The 17,428-nt window shown below is 43.7% G+C and overlaps 3 protein-coding genes across 5 annotated transcripts; 1 reads left to right on the top strand and 2 right to left on the bottom strand.

Moving 5' to 3' along the window:
• The first annotated feature begins 811 nt into the window (after nt 1-811).
• On the top strand, nt 812-5,030 carry LOC120825224 (volume-regulated anion channel subunit LRRC8C). 2 transcript variants are annotated; one of them, XM_040186726.2, is made up of 3 exons: nt 812-908; nt 1,528-1,686; nt 2,498-5,030. In XM_040186726.2, exons 2-3 carry the CDS (start codon nt 1,546-1,548, stop codon nt 4,787-4,789), a joined length of 2,433 nt encoding a protein of 810 aa, XP_040042660.1. In that variant the 5' UTR covers nt 812-908; nt 1,528-1,545; the 3' UTR covers nt 4,790-5,030. The 2 variants fall into 2 exon arrangements, with proteins under 2 accessions (XP_040042660.1, XP_077936329.1); XM_078080203.1 differs by lacking the exon at nt 812-908 and having other exon boundaries at nt 1,527-1,686.
• A 3,572-nt stretch (nt 5,031-8,602) lies between these two features.
• cdkn2d (cyclin-dependent kinase inhibitor 2D (p19, inhibits CDK4)) lies at nt 8,603-10,930 on the bottom strand. 2 transcript variants are annotated; one of them, XM_040186730.2, is made up of 4 exons: nt 10,716-10,930; nt 10,537-10,637; nt 10,181-10,336; nt 8,603-9,540 (listed from the first exon to the last, which is right to left on the bottom strand). In XM_040186730.2, exons 3-4 carry the CDS (start codon nt 10,319-10,321, stop codon nt 9,187-9,189), a joined length of 495 nt encoding a protein of 164 aa, XP_040042664.1. In that variant the 5' UTR covers nt 10,322-10,336; nt 10,537-10,637; nt 10,716-10,930; the 3' UTR covers nt 8,603-9,186. The 2 variants fall into 2 exon arrangements, with proteins under 2 accessions (XP_040042664.1, XP_040042662.1); XM_040186728.2 differs by lacking the exon at nt 10,537-10,637 and having other exon boundaries at nt 10,716-10,919.
• A 416-nt stretch (nt 10,931-11,346) lies between these two features.
• ap1m2 (adaptor related protein complex 1 subunit mu 2) lies at nt 11,347-15,796 on the bottom strand. Its single transcript, XM_040186727.2, has 12 exons — nt 15,604-15,796; nt 14,423-14,579; nt 14,203-14,270; nt 13,974-14,104; nt 13,741-13,888; nt 13,168-13,294; nt 12,946-13,088; nt 12,497-12,568; nt 12,206-12,364; nt 11,952-12,077; nt 11,675-11,750; nt 11,347-11,515 (listed from the first exon to the last, which is right to left on the bottom strand). The coding sequence occupies exons 1-12, from the start codon at nt 15,643-15,645 to the stop codon at nt 11,490-11,492; spliced, it is 1,275 nt and encodes a 424-aa protein (XP_040042661.2). The 5' UTR covers nt 15,646-15,796; the 3' UTR covers nt 11,347-11,489.
• Nucleotides 15,797-17,428: the final 1,632 nt, after the last annotated feature.

Genomic DNA, 17,428 nt, shown 5'->3' with positions numbered 1-17,428 from the left:
GACTAGAACATTCGGTTACAATGAGGTTACAGCACTAGTCCTCTCTGGTGTCGTATCTTAAGGATCTTTAAAGTAACATATTTCCCCACGAGTCAGCTGCGCTCCCTAAATGCTGCGTTACTCGTGGTTCCTAGATTCTTTAAAAACTGGATGAGAGCCGCAGCCCTCAGTTCTGTGGAACCAGCAGACCCACTGACCTCGTGTAAGAGAAGACTTGATAACACTCATTAGCCAATAGACCGCCGGGGACGAAACGCTGAGCTCCTTTCTTCTCTTGCTCTCCTTCTCTATGAATCCATGTACCATTATTATTATTATAACATTTTCAAATTTTCTGATATACTATAGTATTTACAGTATTTTTCTCATAAAAAACGTATACTATGTTGCATAATAGCCACACTATAGTATGCAAAATATTATAAGATGAAATACCATGTAAAATGTCATAGTAAGTAGTTTAAGTTGTCATTGAAGTCATAGAAAACTATGTCATAAATATATTTCTAAAAAGAACCAGTGACTATTGTTTTAAGAATTATTCTCATTCGTTTTTCTTTGTTGCAATGATAGGAAATAAAATTAATAATTAAGACATACACCGAAGACGTGTAACTTTGTAATTTGTAACAAAGCATGTTTAGATTATTATGTTATTACAATGAGTAAACAAATTAAATGTAGTTACAGCTATGAGTAATACGCTGCTAGAAGAGATCTAGGAGGTGAATATATCTAAACTTGATTGTTAGCGCTGGGGTGGGCTTGTTGCGGAAGTCTTTATTTTGAAAATCCTCCCCGGATGTCGTACGTGGTGTCCGCCAACTTGACTTTGGTGTGTTCGTCTCTGACGATGACTATTGGCTCGCGACTCCCACTGGACACAAGTGAATCCTCCTCGGACGCAGGTATGTGAAACCCACCTGTGCGAAGCTGAAAGCACCGTTGTTTTCTTTACTGCTGAATCTGTAAAAACGAACTGAAACTACTTTTAAGACATGAAAGTCAACAGCAAGGTTACGAACAGGTAACACTCACGTTAGTGTGATTAAGAAACGGTGAGTTCCAGTAGCCTATCGGACACGCTGCAGGTTTTAAACAACCTTTTAATAGTTATATACAAAACCAAACCAAATTGTACTTATAAATTACGACGCACGTGCATGTTTGGCACGGTGTGCTATCAACTTTGTTTATTCCCCAAGTGTCTAATTTCTTTGGAAAATAAAGAGGCCATGAAACAAGTGCTGGTGGTGTCGTTAGAGGGGGTCGAGTATTGGTGTAAGTAAAGTAACCCTTCCCAAAACAATGACATCAACCCTTTTGTGAAGACGGTCATTTCAGTTAACTGTGTTGCCAAACCAGTTAACCCACTTTAAGCCTGCACACATTCATTCATTGAAGGCGAGAGGCTCCTGTGTCTGGCAGCCTCCCTCTTCAGTCCCGCCTGCTGGCACAGCATGAGGTAGGCCTATTTGGTGTCATGTCATTTTAAAGTGTTTACGGTCCATCTTTTTATTTCATCAGCGTGGAGCAGCAGCCAGGATGATCCCAGTGGGGGAATTCAGAAACTTCGGGGCGGAGCAGAACTCAAAGTATCGGGTGCTGAAACCGTGGTGGGATGTTTTCTCGGAGTACCTATGCGTTGCCATGCTGATGATTGGTGTCTTTGGGTGCACCTTGCAGGTGAGGGGGGCTACAGACCACTTTGTGATACGCTCATTCGTTCGTAAATGATTACACCGATTCTGCCCGAGGTGAAACATTTGCATCATGTTTGTCCTTTGAGGCATATCAGAGGAATATTTGGTTCCCACGCACCGTCTGCTCTGTTCAATTCCTGTTATCTGTCCTTCAAGCACAAGCGCAGACAGTCTCACTCATTCCCACGTCTCCTCCGACCCACGTACTGAGGATTCAGACCAAACTAATTAACTAACTTGCGGCTCTCCCCACCTGATCATTATTTCTGTGTCACATTAGAAATGTATTTGGCACAGAAGGGAAATTAAACAATGTAATCAAATAATTTAGTACAGAGACGGTTAATTGTTCTGGTTTAAATCAATCCTCACCTGCCGCTCTATTTACTCAACATAGGCGGGGGACATTCTTTTAAAGGACATGCCCTCTTTCGATTTTAAAATAACAATAAAAAAAATTTGTTTCCTCCAGTTTTATCTTTAAAGTGTTTGGAAGTTTCGATACGAATCAAAACGTTGAAATGAAAGAAAGATTCAGCATTTCAAACGCGTGTCCCTGAAAACTGAGATTTTGTGCTGAAATCTCTTCAGAAACTCTTGTTTTGAGAATGGGAAACGGACCGTGTCGTGTTTGAGTGTTACTCTTTGAGAATGAAAGAGGAATTTCCAGTTTACAAAAGTACCTGTGCACGTGAGGACAACCCCTGGGATATACCTCTATCAAGACTTGAACCAAGTTTATATGAAGCAAAATAGGTTGTCTATTTATTTTCCCATTCATCTATTTTCCACAGCTCACCCAAGACAAGATTTCGTGCCTTCCCAGCCCCTTCACCAGCAAAACGCCCGAAGCGATCGACTGCAGCTACATCCGGACCTACAGGGACAACGAGACGTCGCAACGCACGGTGGACCCACCTGCGAAGCCTGAAATCAGGGAGGTCTTTGGTCGCAAGAACAACCTGGACATCCCCCAGTATGTGTTTGTCAACCACTATTGCTACGAGAAGTACGTCCACTGGTTCGCAAAGTTCTTCCCGTACCTGGTTGTGATCCACACTATGATCTTCATGGTAGCAAGCAGCTTCTGGTTCAAGTTCCCCGGGACGTCTTCTAAGCTTGACCTGTTCGTCACCATCCTGGGCAAGTGCTTTGATTCTCCCTGGACCACGAGGGCCCTGAGTGAGGTCTCTGAGGAAAGAGGAGAGGAGAAGCTGGTGAGTTGGAGGAGGAACACCATGTCAAAAGATTCCACGGATCGGCGAGCGGAAGACGAGGAGGCTTCGGTCCTGCTTCTTCGTTCCTCCTCCGTCAAGTCCAACCCAGAAAAAAAACTCCCGGAGATTCAGTCACCCGCCTCCGTCTTGGATAAGAAGGAGGGGGAGCAGGCCAAAGCTCTGTTTGAAAAAGTGAAGAAGTTCAGAACTCACGTCGAGGAAGCGGACCTCTTGTATGTCATGTACGTGCTACAAACGTCACTGAAGGTCTTCAAGTTCCTTGTAATCATTATCTACACGTCGGTGCTGGTACCGAACATAGAGATAATAGTGCGCTGTTACATCCCTCCGGAGCTGACTGGTTTTGATATCTATTGCTGTAATCACAACAAAGCCCATCTCTTCTCCAAGCTTGCCTACTGCTACATCTGCTTCGTGGGAGTTTACGGAATTCTGTGCATCTACACCCTCTACTGGCAGTTCCACAGACCTCTGAAGGAGTACTCCTTCGAGCAGGTCCGACTGGAGACGGGCATCAACGACATACCGGATGTGAAGAACGACTTTGCGTTCCTCCTGCACCTCGTGGACCAATATGATGCTCTGTACTCTAAAAGATTTGCCGTCTTCCTTTCCGAGGTCAGCGAGAGCCATCTCCATCAGCTCAACCTCAACTACGTGTGGACCGCCAAAAAGCTGCGCACCCGCCTCGCCAGCAACGCCAGAAACCGGTTGGAGCTCCACCTTTCAATGTTGCCGGGGCTCCCCGACACTGTCTGTGAGATTGTCGAAGTGGAATCGCTTAAACTGGAGCAGCTTAAAAACGTCACCATCCCATCGAGCGTAGCAAAGCTGGACTCCCTTCGGGAGTTGTCGCTGGTCTTCTGCCCCGTGAAGCTGCAGCTTTCTGCCCTGAACCACTTCAAGGCACACTTAAAGGTGCTGTGTCTAGATTTTGAAAGTTTAGAAGAAGTGCCTATTTGGATGTACAGCCTGCATAGCTTGGAGGAGTTACATCTGAGTGGTCCTTTAGCCAATGAGGTGTCCAAAAGTGCCACTCTTGACTCTCTTCGAGAGCTTAAAGCGCTGAGAGTCCTCTGCCTCCACTGTGACCTCACCAAGATCCCACCCAGCGTGGTGGATGTCGCGTTGCAGCTGCAGCGCTTGTGTATCCATAACGAAGGTGTCAAGCTGCAGGCTTTTAGCAGCCTGAAGAAGTTAACCAGCTTGGTCTCGCTGGAGGTGGTGGGCTGCGAGCTAGAGCGCATCCCGAGTGCCGTCTTCAGCCTGATCAATATGCAGGAGCTGGACCTGAAGGACAACAAACTCAGCACAGTGGAGGAGATCCTGAGCTTGCAGCACTGCCACCGATTGGTGACACTGAAACTGTGGAACAACAAAATCACTTACATCCCCGATCACATCAGTAAGCTGCACACCCTGGAGACGCTAGACGTCAGCTGGAACAAGCTACGGAAGCTTCCCTCTCGGCTGTTTTATTGCACCAAACTCAGGCACCTCGATGTCTCCCACAACCAGCTCACCTCCCTTCCTCCTGAGGTGGGCATCCTGCAGGGCCTCCAGTTCTTCTCCGCTGCTTTCAACTCCCTCGAGTCGCTGCCGGACGAGCTGTTCTCCTGTAAAAGAATAAAGACGTTGGCTCTCGGAAACAACTGCCTGTCAGATATCAGCTGCAGAGTCGGCAACCTGGCCCAGTTGGTGCGGCTAGAGGTTAAAGGGAACCGCCTGGAGTCTCTGCCTGTGGAGATCGGGGACTGTCCCCTGCTGAATCTCAGCGGGCTGATCGTGGAGGACAACCTGAGGGATCTGCTGCCATCAGATGTACGGAGCAGGTTGACCAATCGCTGAGTTTGTGGAGCGACGGGCTGCTGCTGACTCATCTAGTCCCCGTGTACGGTGGTCCATGGAGACATTCATTTGTGCCTCTAGGTCGAATGTATCATATAAAACAGCATAAAAGGGGAATCCATAACCATGACCCCACAAAAGACAGTCAATCTCTAGAACTCATCGTGAGCCATAACTATGGCTATTTTTATACTTTTGAAACATCAAGGGCTTAACACAAATAAAACCTTCAGTGTTTACTGAATATTTTGTGGATTCTTGAGGGTAACGGTCGTAGAATTTGTGACGGTGCCGTATCCCGTTGGACAGGTTTGCACAGCGTGAGGAGGCGGTTCATGTTGCTCCCTTTCAGTCACTGAACAAGTGGAGGGAGAAAAGGCCTTTCAGAAGCAGAATAAAAGGTATTCATCCCCCTGTTTACACATTCAGTCCAACAGGTAAGCCTATTATTAGAAGTCAGGTCACATAATAATTAATGAGAAATACAATCAAACTATCTTTTTAAGCAACTTTTGAATGAACATTCATACGTTCTTCATAGTTTTTCTCTGTATTCATTTAAAGAAAAACATTTTTTACAGTAAAATATTGGTAATTATTTCCTGTTGAGCAGCTGGATGTTTATCTGATGCGGTTACAGTTACTGTGCCTTTTTGAAGACCGCCAAGCAAGACACTGGAGTGACTTAAACACTGTTAAACTGCTCGTCACTGTAGCTGCTCGTGTTCCGTGTTAAGATGAAGGGTACACGAGGAGCTTTCAGGTGGATCCATTTTGCTTGAAGTTTACTCTGTTCAGTCTCTCTTAAACAAACAAGTGCACAGTCGTTGTTTCTTCCTGTATCCTTTCTTTGTTCTCCCCCCTTGTTCCGTCTGCGGGCGTCGTGCTTGAGCCGGGGGTTAAACTTTTCCGCCTGAACGACAGAGCTGTCGTGTCGGGGCTTGCATGGAGACAAAATGGGATCCTGTCAGTAAGTTCACAGACATACTTCAGGTAATCTGGCGAATACCGTGACCTTGCTACACTGCAACACAGCTCCCAAGATCATAGGAAAGACCTGTTTATTTTGTCATTATTTTATCATTTAGTTGGATTTAGAGGTGAGTGCAAGACTGACATTTGTCCTAAAAATGAAGCTACTAATGTCATAATGCTTTGTCAATCATCTACTTATGTGTTTTCCTCTCTGAAGGTGGCAGCTAAGTGTGTTACCGGCATTAATCCAAACAGATAATTATTGCATCCAAGGCTTGGCCGGAAACAACTAACAACATGTTATGTCTCCAGGGGGGTTGTTTGAGGTTGCCGGGGGTGATCTTCAGTCATACCTGTGGAGTGTGCCTTCACGACTGGCTTCAATGGTGCAGTATTTACATCTGAAAATCAGATTAGCGAGCTCCTTCCCCCACTGGGGGAACTCTGAAGGGTCCGGATGTAGTTTTTCTGCAGGCCGTGGTTCCCTGCAGCTCGGTGAGCTGAGCTGAGCTGAAGAGTTGACAGTTTACAGTGACGCACGTCTCAGATTTCACCAGTTTTTAGTATGATAGTAAAGTGGTGTCAAGGTTCAGAATCCATCCGACGCCTCATATTATTTCATCACTGAGTGATCAACCGTATCTTGTGTGATACCCTAGTTAAAGTTAAACGCAGGGAGGAGGACTCATCATTTGGGTAACATTCCACTGCAGACATTCAAAGGCTTTTTGTCACTGATTATCCCACTAGTTGGTATGTGAAGGGAAAGGGAATTGAAAAACACTCAGAGGGAGCGAGAAGGAGTCATATCGGACTAAAAACACTGACTTGTCTAATTAACACTGTTAAAACCTCAAAGTAATCTCAGCTAAATTAAAAAAGGCCTTTTCTAACATAAAGGAGACATCCCTGTTTTCTTACAGTGTAGTCGCATTACATTTGGCATCTTCCACCAAAGTTTTCCAAACTGCACCTTTAAGACACCTTAACCTTTAACTTCTTCACCGCTTCACCTTGTCATTACTCCTGCTATCATGACAGAAAGACACTAATTATACTAATGAATAATTGCATTCCCCTTTTTTTTATTACAATTTACTTGTTGTTTTTGACTAACAATCTACAATCCAAAGAGAATCATTTTTATTAGACTGTAAATTTTTACATTTTTGCTGCATTCAATTCATCTTATTTTTAGCCCGTATAGCTCTAAAAGGGAGGTCAAGGTGCATTCTTTTTCTGGATAAGGGTCTTAGGATAAAAAAGACACAGGAGAAACTACCACCACTGCAGCCCTCCATCAAACGGTTGTGATTAACAATGAGCTCCTTTGTGAGAGTCACACCTTACTCTCCCTCAGCGTTATCGCCGTCATGTGCTCCCGCAGGCTGCATGTATATGAGGGGAGGAGTTTTCTCCTCTACTTTTTTTTTGCAAACTCGTCCCTGTTACTGTTAACGTCCCAACCTGCAGAACAAACAAACCACAACGGTGTTCATATAGGGACTGTTTGCGCACACTGGCACACTGGTGAAGTAATGGAGCTCTACCTAGTGGCCGGAGGCAGGTCGGTCTGAGACTATCATGTTTGCAGCCCCCGTATTTTACATTTACATGGCGATGGACGCCAGCAGGCAGCTGCACGGTCCAGCATTTGACTGTTGGGCATCAAACAGCTCTACTGTTAAATGCTGAATCAATGATCTTCAGCAGTAGCTGTTGAGTCGTTTCCTTTCCCCAATAAAGATACACAACTATATAGTTTAGATAAATACATTAATAATGCAGACTCAAAGGATTGTAAAGGTAAAGGAAGTAGGCTACAGGTATCAAAACCCAGAAAGTACAATGTGTTATGTTAACAATGTGTTATGTTATAACTTTAAAGTTGAGTGGATGTTCATGTTTCACAGGATACTGTGTGAATGTATAACCATCTCATACCTAATAAACTGATGACTTAGTTTGTAAGCTTTTTAGCATCAAACTAGTAACTTAGGCTGGAAAATAAATGTACTAAAGTAAAGAGTACAGTATGTCATTACATTGTAGAAAGTTGCACAGTAAAAGGACTTCAAAATTGTATTTAAGGAGAGCACCAGAGTAGTTACTTTTTCCACCGCCGTTGTTTGTCAAATGGGTTTTGTGAGAAGCTCACATGTAAACTGGCACCACCGAAACATGCGTGGTGTCCACACACCGCAACTGAACTGTATCTCCTTTCTGGTGGAGAGCACAAACAAAATGGCCATTGTACTACGGCAGCCCACACAAACATCAGCAAACTGTGGCACCGTTACCTACCAGCCTCAACACAACAGGGCCCTCATTCATTTGGGGTTTTTAATCCAGCTATCTGCGCGACCTTGGAGGCTTCTCGCCGCGCCGCGCATTCCACCAGCCGGTCCTGTAAACGCCCCCATGGGAATAACCTCGGGGAAACACTCCAGGATACACAGAGTCAACGGTTTAAAGACAGTATGTTCCTTCATTCAAAGGGAAATGTACATCAAATGATTTTATAATTCAAGTGATTATGTGGTTCACAACGTTTTTTAGTATTTATGACAGAAGCTTAAAGTTGATAAAGTCTTGAGCAGCATCACATATGAGTATTTAAATTATTAAAGGACAGAAGAAGTCAAAGGTTACATTATTTCCCCAAGAACACATTTGTGAGTGAATGGGGTTTTGTCATCTTTCTTATCACAATCATCTTGCGACCCGATCACGAGGTTGGGAAACGCATTCCGGCGGGACGCTTTGACTAATAAATCGTCTAATATACAACTTCATTGTGGCTGAAACACGGTTTATGAATATAAAGAAAAGATGGTATTCAAGAATTCAAGTTCCCTTTATTCTGTGTTTGCTCTTCAAATACTAAAGTGAATAATCTCACTTTTGTTTTAAAATTATTTATATAAATAACATTTTAACAAACCACAATAAATGTTGCTATTTACAAAGTCACAGGAATATTCAGTTCTATTCCAACAATAAATAGGAGTAAATCCAAAGTCTAAATACATCTAATGAGAAACAAAACTATGAAAAGCAATAAGGGTGCACCACATCAAGGTCTGTAAAAGTGTTTAAAAACACATAGGGTTTCAACTGTTTCACAATGGGAATAAATGTAAAAATTACAAAACACTGGGGAAACGATCTTCAAATGTGCACTCCCAATAAAAAAGGGAAAACAGATACGTAAGGTGCCTAAATTGCACTGTGCAAAAGAGGTGTCTACTGTATATAGCCACCCCTCCACTGAAAACAAGCTGCCAGGACAATATGTCCCTCGTCAAATATTAATGCTGATCGACTAGTAACAAAACAATTAATCCTTTACACAGCAATGAATTCAAGTGACCAGGTCTGAAGCCAAATCAGGGTTACCCGGACGGCCCCCACACTTCTGACTAACTATGAATGTGAGCAAAAAGCAAGTCCATGATGTCGGGCGCACACGAGGCCCGGGCCACGTCGATCGCCGTCTGACCGCTGAGGTTGGCGTGCTTCAGGTCAGAGAGCGGTGCCAGGAACTCCACGACATCCCGGTGGCCTTCCCTGATGGCGATGTGGATGGGCAGGGCGCCGCTGTGGTCCGGGAGGTTCACCGAAGCGCCATACTCCACCAGAACTCGCAGAGTGTCCGGGAACCCGGTTCGGGCCGCGTCGTGGACCGGCGCTATCCCGTGGTTGTCCTGGACGTTGGGGTCGGCTCCCTTTTCCAACAGCAAACCGGCAATCTTGGAGTTCCCCATCATCATCACCTGCAGGAGGTTTTGGAGGAGAGGGGACAACAAATTCAGTCACTATGGTAACGAGAATATGAAGAACTTTAATGACTACACCCATCTCCGTACAATCAGCCGTCCCTTTAGTTGTTTCACTATTTCAAAAATGATCAGAGATCATTTTTTCAAAAGATAAAAAGAATCAATGATGAGAAACCAGCTACATCCCCGTTTAGTGTTCTCTCATTTACATAAATAGGGCGGAGAACTCACATTCAGTTTAAACCTAAACTGCGCTGCATTGAAGGTTGTATTTCTAGAAAGGATGTTGTATTAGATTGCAAGTGGAATATACACTTAGTAGCCAATTAATTAGCCATTTCCAGCAAGTCAAAAATTATTTTTTCTGATGCTTAATTGGTTTCCTGGCAATCTCAGGTAGGGGGATTTGGGTGACAGTGCAAACACAATTTACTCATCTTTATTAAAAGCACAAAGAGCAACACCTGACCCGTAACGCGTTCATAACAGATGCTAATCCGAAGCAGCCATGTCTAGTTGGAAGGAGAGATGACTCACGACCAACGGACCTGATGTTATTGCTACAGACACGAAGCCTGCATTGATCGAGTCGTTGCCCGCGTACAGAGAACCTCCGTTGGGTTCTGGTACCGACCTGCAGCGCCGTCCTGCCGAACTCGTTGAGCGTGTCCGCGGGCACTCTGCATTCCATCAGGATCCGCTGCACCTCGCTCGTGCTCCCGTTGGCTGCCGCCGCCGTCAGAGCTTTACCGGCATCCATCTGGCTCAGGACCATTATATGTCTCTCTTCCTGCCGGGGCAGTGGGAGACGTGCGGCGGTTAGACTGAAACTCAAGACAAAGGGGCTCCTAACGTTGGCAATAAAACGTGGAATGTCGAGGAGGTGCGGTCAACGTTAAGCCGGGACTCGGGACGGCATCGCTAGCTAGCTACGACAAGCATCCGGGCTAACGTAAGCTTCAGCTCCCCGGTGACGCCATGTTATCTCACCGCGCTGGCACTGTGTTGCTTCAACTCGTTTTACGAGCACAGACGCTCCGTGGACGCATCAGTTACACCGGGACAGGGAGACAAGTCACCTCCAATGAATCCTACAAACAATTAGCATCCAGGCTAACCGCTAACGCTTAAAAAAAGAGAAACTATAGAGCGTGTAAGCGTAACGTTACCTTGTTCGGTTCCTTAAACTCCACAACGTCGCAGTGACCTTCAGTCCCGCTGTTTCTTAAGACCGGTAGTTTTTAAATAAAATCCAAACTTGGAAAGTTTATAAACATTAGAAAATACATTTGCGCGGTGAGATATGCAGAGCAGTGTCTTCAGACTACAATTTACAAACATTGGAGAGAACCCACGCTGACCAATCACAGCTCGCGCAGAGGGCGTTGCTCTTCCATATATGGCATAGAAGGCGGGGATAGAACTCTGTTACTACACCATTACTGTGGTAACAGCAGCAGTCAACCAATCAGGACACGCAGCGAAGAAAGCGGGCGATTTGTATACGTTAATGTCTTCAAAGGGCAGTTCATTCACATTTCTGACCTGAAGTTGTATTTCTCCAGAGGCAAATGTGAAAAAAGGCGGGTGTAAATGGTCAGTGTGATTGCACAACGCATGAGTAATGTATAGGGCCCAAATATGGTCTGGCAAACTATTAAGAAAACACCGAAAGGGAAACAACTAGTACAAAATTCAAATAAAAAGTCAAATAACATTTTTTTAAAGGAATGATTTCATTAAGCATTTCAATAATCTGCAATGATCACACAATAGAAACATTAAAACACAGTTGTACACGGATTTCATAAAACAACATAGAAAATAGAGTCATTATCATTAAATAGAGTGGTTGAAATTTAAAGACAGTTCAGTTAAAGTTGTCTATGGTTGTTCATCTGCAGGACCAGGTGGAGGTGACGAATACAGAAATTCCGCTGGTTTTACACATTGGTCCGGAGCTGGTAGTCTAAATACAGAGAACAAATATAAGGGGGATTATACAAGTTAAACATTCAATAACCACATACATTATCGGGTATCTGACCAATTGCTGAAATAGTACAGTGTGGTCTGAAGAACACCAAGTCATATTGAGGTTGAATGGAAAAAAAGGAATGAAGGCTACCTCCACTCTGTGTAATGTACCGGACCCACGGTAAAGCCTGGTAACCACTTTTCTCAATGATCTTCATATATCGCACCTGGTGAAAAAGACTGAGTGAGACTGGGAGACAAAATCATGTTGCGGCAAGACACATTAATGTGCATTGTGTATTAAGATGAGATCTGGTCTTACAGGACCAGACATGACTCTGAATGTGCTGTAAACGGCAGACGCCCAATTCAATGATCTTCCCAGGTTTTAAAATTTCTCTTATCAATATATAGAAACACACACACACCTGTATTCCTGAGACTGTGAAGTATGGAATCTCAAATTTGACGGTAACTGGAGGTTTTCCCTCAAGCTCATTGTTTTCCACACTCGGCAGACCAAAATGTGCTCTCATCAGAAACTCTTTACCTCCCTGGATGGATAGATGGACGCACACACAGACAAATGGATTAGACAGACATGAGTTAAATACAGATTGAGCACCGGCCTTTGACCGGAACATCAACTAAAATGCCATATACGCCTTGAAGAATTTCTTACAGGGAAAGACTTGATGGTCCAAACCACCATGTTCTTCTCGGGCACATATTTGGCCTGTCCGGTGCTGGTTTTAAACTTCGGTGAGTCGGCATCACTGGGCACGGGGACCCTCACCTCAACATTGTTTGCCACAGACTGTTTCTTAAATTGACCTTTTGCCTAGAAATACAACACAACGGTTACTGTAAAAGCTAGTTCCCGACACGGAACCTCTTTGCTCCAATTCCTTTGCTTTTCTTGACGGTGTCCAAAGAAAACATCTCCGGTAAGACAAGTACAGTCGGTCAGTACCTTAACCATGATTTCCACTCTGCTGTGAGAGAATTTCTCGATGACGGACTCAATCCATATGAGAGGCTTCACCTGGAAGAGATTAATAGCGTTTCATAAAACAGTTCAAACAACGCAAAAAAGCTTTGAGTTACACACAGTATATGTTCCTTAAATTCATATGTTTACATTAATGCTCCTCTAAGGATCTATGAGGCTTTCTGAGCTGCGATAGCTTAACTCATTATTTCTGCATTTGCACAAGCAACAAATCACGTATATCCATCCATCCATCGCATACAATGTGACACCAGCAACACTCTCTCTCACAGTCTACACATACAGTACATGTATTTACATGAAATAAACATGTATCAAACAGTGTGCGAGCCTTAAATATGGCACATGGTGCTAGTGACAAATACGAAGGGATTAGTAGGCGCAGTAACTAGGTGCTGAATGGGACTAACGTGGGTGTTGATGCGGTACGACATGAGTTCAGACTCCCCGTCTGGAGGAATGAAGGAGATGGTTCGATCGCTATCAAAGCGCGAGAGACGAACACACTGGTGGAACTTCACGTCCTCCATCACCACCGTCTTTCCCTTGTCACCTGAAGACACAGGGACACAATCAGTGGTACTAAACAGGAGCGCATGGGAGGTACATGTTAGGGAGGCGGGTGAACCTACGTCCGGTGAGACCAAAGAGCACTCGATCGTTGAGGCCCAGGCGCAGCTCCGGCATCCCAGAGAGCATCGTCTTCAGCTTAATGCTGCCCACTATGTCGCTGCTCATCACGCTGCCATTGGCATTCACCTAGACAAACAATACGCAGTGGTGGATACGTCGGAATGCTTTGGTTCAATGAACATCGCGGTTCACCTTCTGTTCCCGGATCCTCTCATCAGCACTGGATACGCATAAAAGTAAATAAGGATATTAGAAATATGATGGAAATAAAACCCACTTGATGAAATTAAATTAATGGGTGTTAAAGTGTTAGCACAGTGTCAGAAAAAGCCTAATCTTACGTCATCGTGACTGCGACATGAAGAAGCTCCCACAGTTCCTCCACTACCACTGCTAATAGAGGAAGTTTAACACAAAGCAGCGAATGGATTCTGTGTCACGAAGGAAGAGAATACAAAGGCACTCTGTACTGGCCCCAATGCAGCACTAAATCGGCTTGAACTACACGTAAAAGTGATATTAGCAGCATGAAGGACACAAATAACAATAATTATTCCCACATCCTGTCTTACCAGCACGTTAATGGACTCAATGACATCAATGAAGACCTCGTTCTTCTTGTATTTGATACCCTCTGACCTCCAGGAGACGGCGTTGGTGACGGTGGTCGGCACCTTGGATTTCCCCACCTCGAGCTTGGCGCCTTCCTGAGTGATGTACCTGGGCAGAAATGTGAAGAGAAGACGCTGTGATTCAGCCGCCCTCATCATACTCATGCTTGTCCGCGCATCTTCTGAAGCCTCACTCCTGTAGAATCTTGCTGTCGGTCGTCTGAGGGAATCCAAAGTCCATCAGCTCATCCAGCAGCTCGTAGACGACCACAAAATTATCCTGAATGCTTTCCTCCTCCAGCTCCTTGAAGTATTCGGTGAACACCTGAACAATGCACACAACTCAATCACCTGCATCATCACTATGACCACCGGCTCGTGACAAACATGTCAATCACAAGTCACATACGGTCGGTCGCTCACCTCGACTATTTTGTATAGAAATGAGTATACAAGGGAGGCGTTGGAGTTCTTGTTTGTCGTGGACACCACTGTGCAGAGATCAGGTCAAGGAGCAGTCTACACAGTTAAGTTCACCGCTATTGAATTTTAAGGACAAAATGTAATGATCTGTGGTTACAATCATTATTTCCTCCTGGCTCTGAATAAGCGTGACCAGCAGCCGCCTTGAGGACAAGGATACGGTACAGGTTGCTGTGTTTGATCCACATGAAGTGGACCTTGCCGTGGGACAGCACCGGGCAGAGCAGCCCTTCCTCTTCGTGCTGCATGAGTAAAGGCAGGAAGTGGTCGATCTCCGCCATGTCCACGTCGCCTTTGTAGTTCCGACAAATCAACACCTGAGCGGGGAGTATAACACAGCAACAGAGGGTTAGACAACCGCGTTGAACGGTTATAAATTAGAGAAAAAGACAGCGGATCGAAAACAGAAAAGATGCTCTGTTTCTGATCAGGATTATGAGAAATAATGTTGCAGATCTTGAGGTAATTTTATATTTTCTGGCGTGCGACCTGATGTTGGAATGATGCTACCAGCAACGCTGGAAAAATATAGGATTAAATTTGCGTTTAATGATAAACACTTCTCAATAAGAATCCCAATAAAGTGTAATTGACGTTTCTCTTGCGTATACTAATAAGTGGATTCTAGGTATTATTAATCATCCCACAGTGATTTAATTCCCTACTCATCACCATAACTGATCAATTAAGTATTCAATGGACTTTGATCAAAAAAAAAAAAAATGTTTCTAGTAAATGAGTCTCTGTCGTCACGATTTGCTGCTGTTCCTTCTGAAGGGGGAGTGAATTAAATATCTAAGTGGGACAAAACCCAACAATGTGAGATTATCTTTTTGCATTTCTAATTATTAAACATTTTTAAACAATGATCAACAAGATACTACACTCAATAGTGAATATGATCGTTTTTATATCACCTTGCAGCTCCCAGTCATATGAAATGAACACACCCTTTTTTTTTAATAACACACCTGAAAACACACGCGTGTGCACCGGTTCTCGCAGTGACACTGACTTTGTGTGGCCGGACAGAAGGGGCCGTATGTGGCATATGCGTTGTGACGACAACAACAACATCCAAAATACAGTAACACAAATGCCACAACCGGAGGCCTTTGCCTCCTGGTTTGTTCCAACTGACGTGTATCCGGAAGTAGCGTAGGATCGCTCAATGAATGACTTTATTAATGTTTAACGAGGCCAGCGCCATTAATGACTCGCAGTTTTAAGCAACAGTTCACAACGTCGACTCACTGTAAGAACACACGCGGTGCTTAACGACTTGTCCTCCCGAAAATATTAATTTACCAGCGTCTCCAATCAGCTGCGCATTAGTCTTACCTTCCCCTTCAGATCCAGCACAAATATAGCGGAGGAAGACATGCTGTCTTCTCCACTCAAAAGCACTCAAACTCAAAGAATAAAGCTCAACTCGAGTCGTCAGTGCTTTGGATGTCGTCCCGCACTCATCGGCCTGAGGTGATCGTGGACTCCTTCCGTTTCTTTTTCCTGAAGCGTGTTGTGACGTCACTACATGCAGGTGAAACATTCACCAGGTGAGAGAGGAGGGGGGGGGGGTGCTCAGGTTATCCCCCAGAGGGCGCTAAAGACCCACAAACAGAGTGTGATCATTTTATCTGGTTGACGTCAACTGTTCATGAAATATTAGACTTTGACTTATAAGAGCAAGTCAGCCCTAAAATCAATTAACTGGTGTTTTGGTGTTAGTTTGCCAAGTTTGCCAGTTATTGGCCGATATCATTGGTCGGCCTTCTCTCCAATGTAATTGTCTATATGCATACTACTACTACTACTACTACTACTTGAATGCTGAGAATCTGATAATATTTTTGTCTTTTTCTGCTCTGATCAGAAGCTGTGTTCAGTGTTTGTGTTGCTTCTGCAGGACAAAATCTTTTTACTTCCATAAGTACTAAACATTTTCTCCTCAATAATATATATATATATATATATATATATATATATATTTTTTTTTTCCTTTAGAACGGTAACAGAAGGAAACCTTCTTGCAGTTTGGCAGAAAACGCAGTAGATTTTGTTGTATAGTAAAGTACAATTTCCTAGATGTACTCACATATTGTGACTTTGTTGCAGATGAAATCTGTTTCACCGTGAAAGTACACAATGTTCTGAATTTTTAGAAAACAATTTTGTATTAGGTCAGTAGTGCACTACTTTTTCGGGCCTCATGGTTGCAGAAGCACTTAATAACCATACGCTGTGTATATTTATTCAGCCATAAAAATTGCTCTCCAACATCTTCATGTATTCAGCTTCTTATCAGGCGTGTGTAGGACGGCTGTGACTCACAATAACACACCATGACAGAGGCCTGTGTCTCAGACTGCCGGATAGAGATCAGTCTTTTCAAATGTCCCTCTCCTTTAGTCCATAAAGGCTTGGTGTGGACTGAGCTGCAACCGAGATGGCAAGACCTTAAACCTGATGTGTTCACTCAGGAAATAAGCTGCAGTCATGAAGACCTTTCGAAAGCAGCATTCAAAGCTAAAGTTGTGCGCTGTGAGACTGGTCGCTCTGTTTGACACGGTTCACGAAAAGACCCTTTGACCCTTTGTCAGCATTGTATTGCTTTTTTTCTAGTTGGTGTTAATATCTAAATTATATTGAGGGTTTTAAATGTCAAACTTATACCAGTTGTACATACCAGTAAATGTTTATGCTTTGTTTTTGTGTTCTATTTTGCTGTCTTTAATGTCTTTTTTTATATTATTTATATTTCTGTTGTTTATTTGTACATCTATGTACAACTGAGAGCAATGTGTAACCAAAGACAAATTCCATGTATGTGTAAACATTCATGGCCAATAAAGCCGATTCTGATTCTATATGTTCAGTTATTCAGAATATTCAGTTAAGAAAAGAACATTCTTTCCTTATGTAAATATTACTGTGATTCCCCTCAGCTTCAACCACAGTAGTGTAGCAGGTTTAACTCCCCCCTCCCTGGCTCTTTTCGGTAAGCACATGGCTGAAATAGTATTCTAACACTCATCTCTTTGGAATTGAAATGAGTTCATGGTCTGAACTCAATCAGTTTTAATGCAAATTAACATATTTTTTTCCATTTCTTGATACTTCAAGAAAATGACAATGAAAACAATTGTTAGTTGAAGCCCTAAACGTC

This window comes from Gasterosteus aculeatus, chromosome 9, assembly GCF_964276395.1.
Source record: "Gasterosteus aculeatus chromosome 9, fGasAcu3.hap1.1, whole genome shotgun sequence".
NCBI lineage: Eukaryota > Metazoa > Chordata > Actinopteri > Perciformes > Gasterosteidae > Gasterosteus > Gasterosteus aculeatus.
This window is presented reverse-complemented; position numbering and strand designations above follow the sequence as displayed.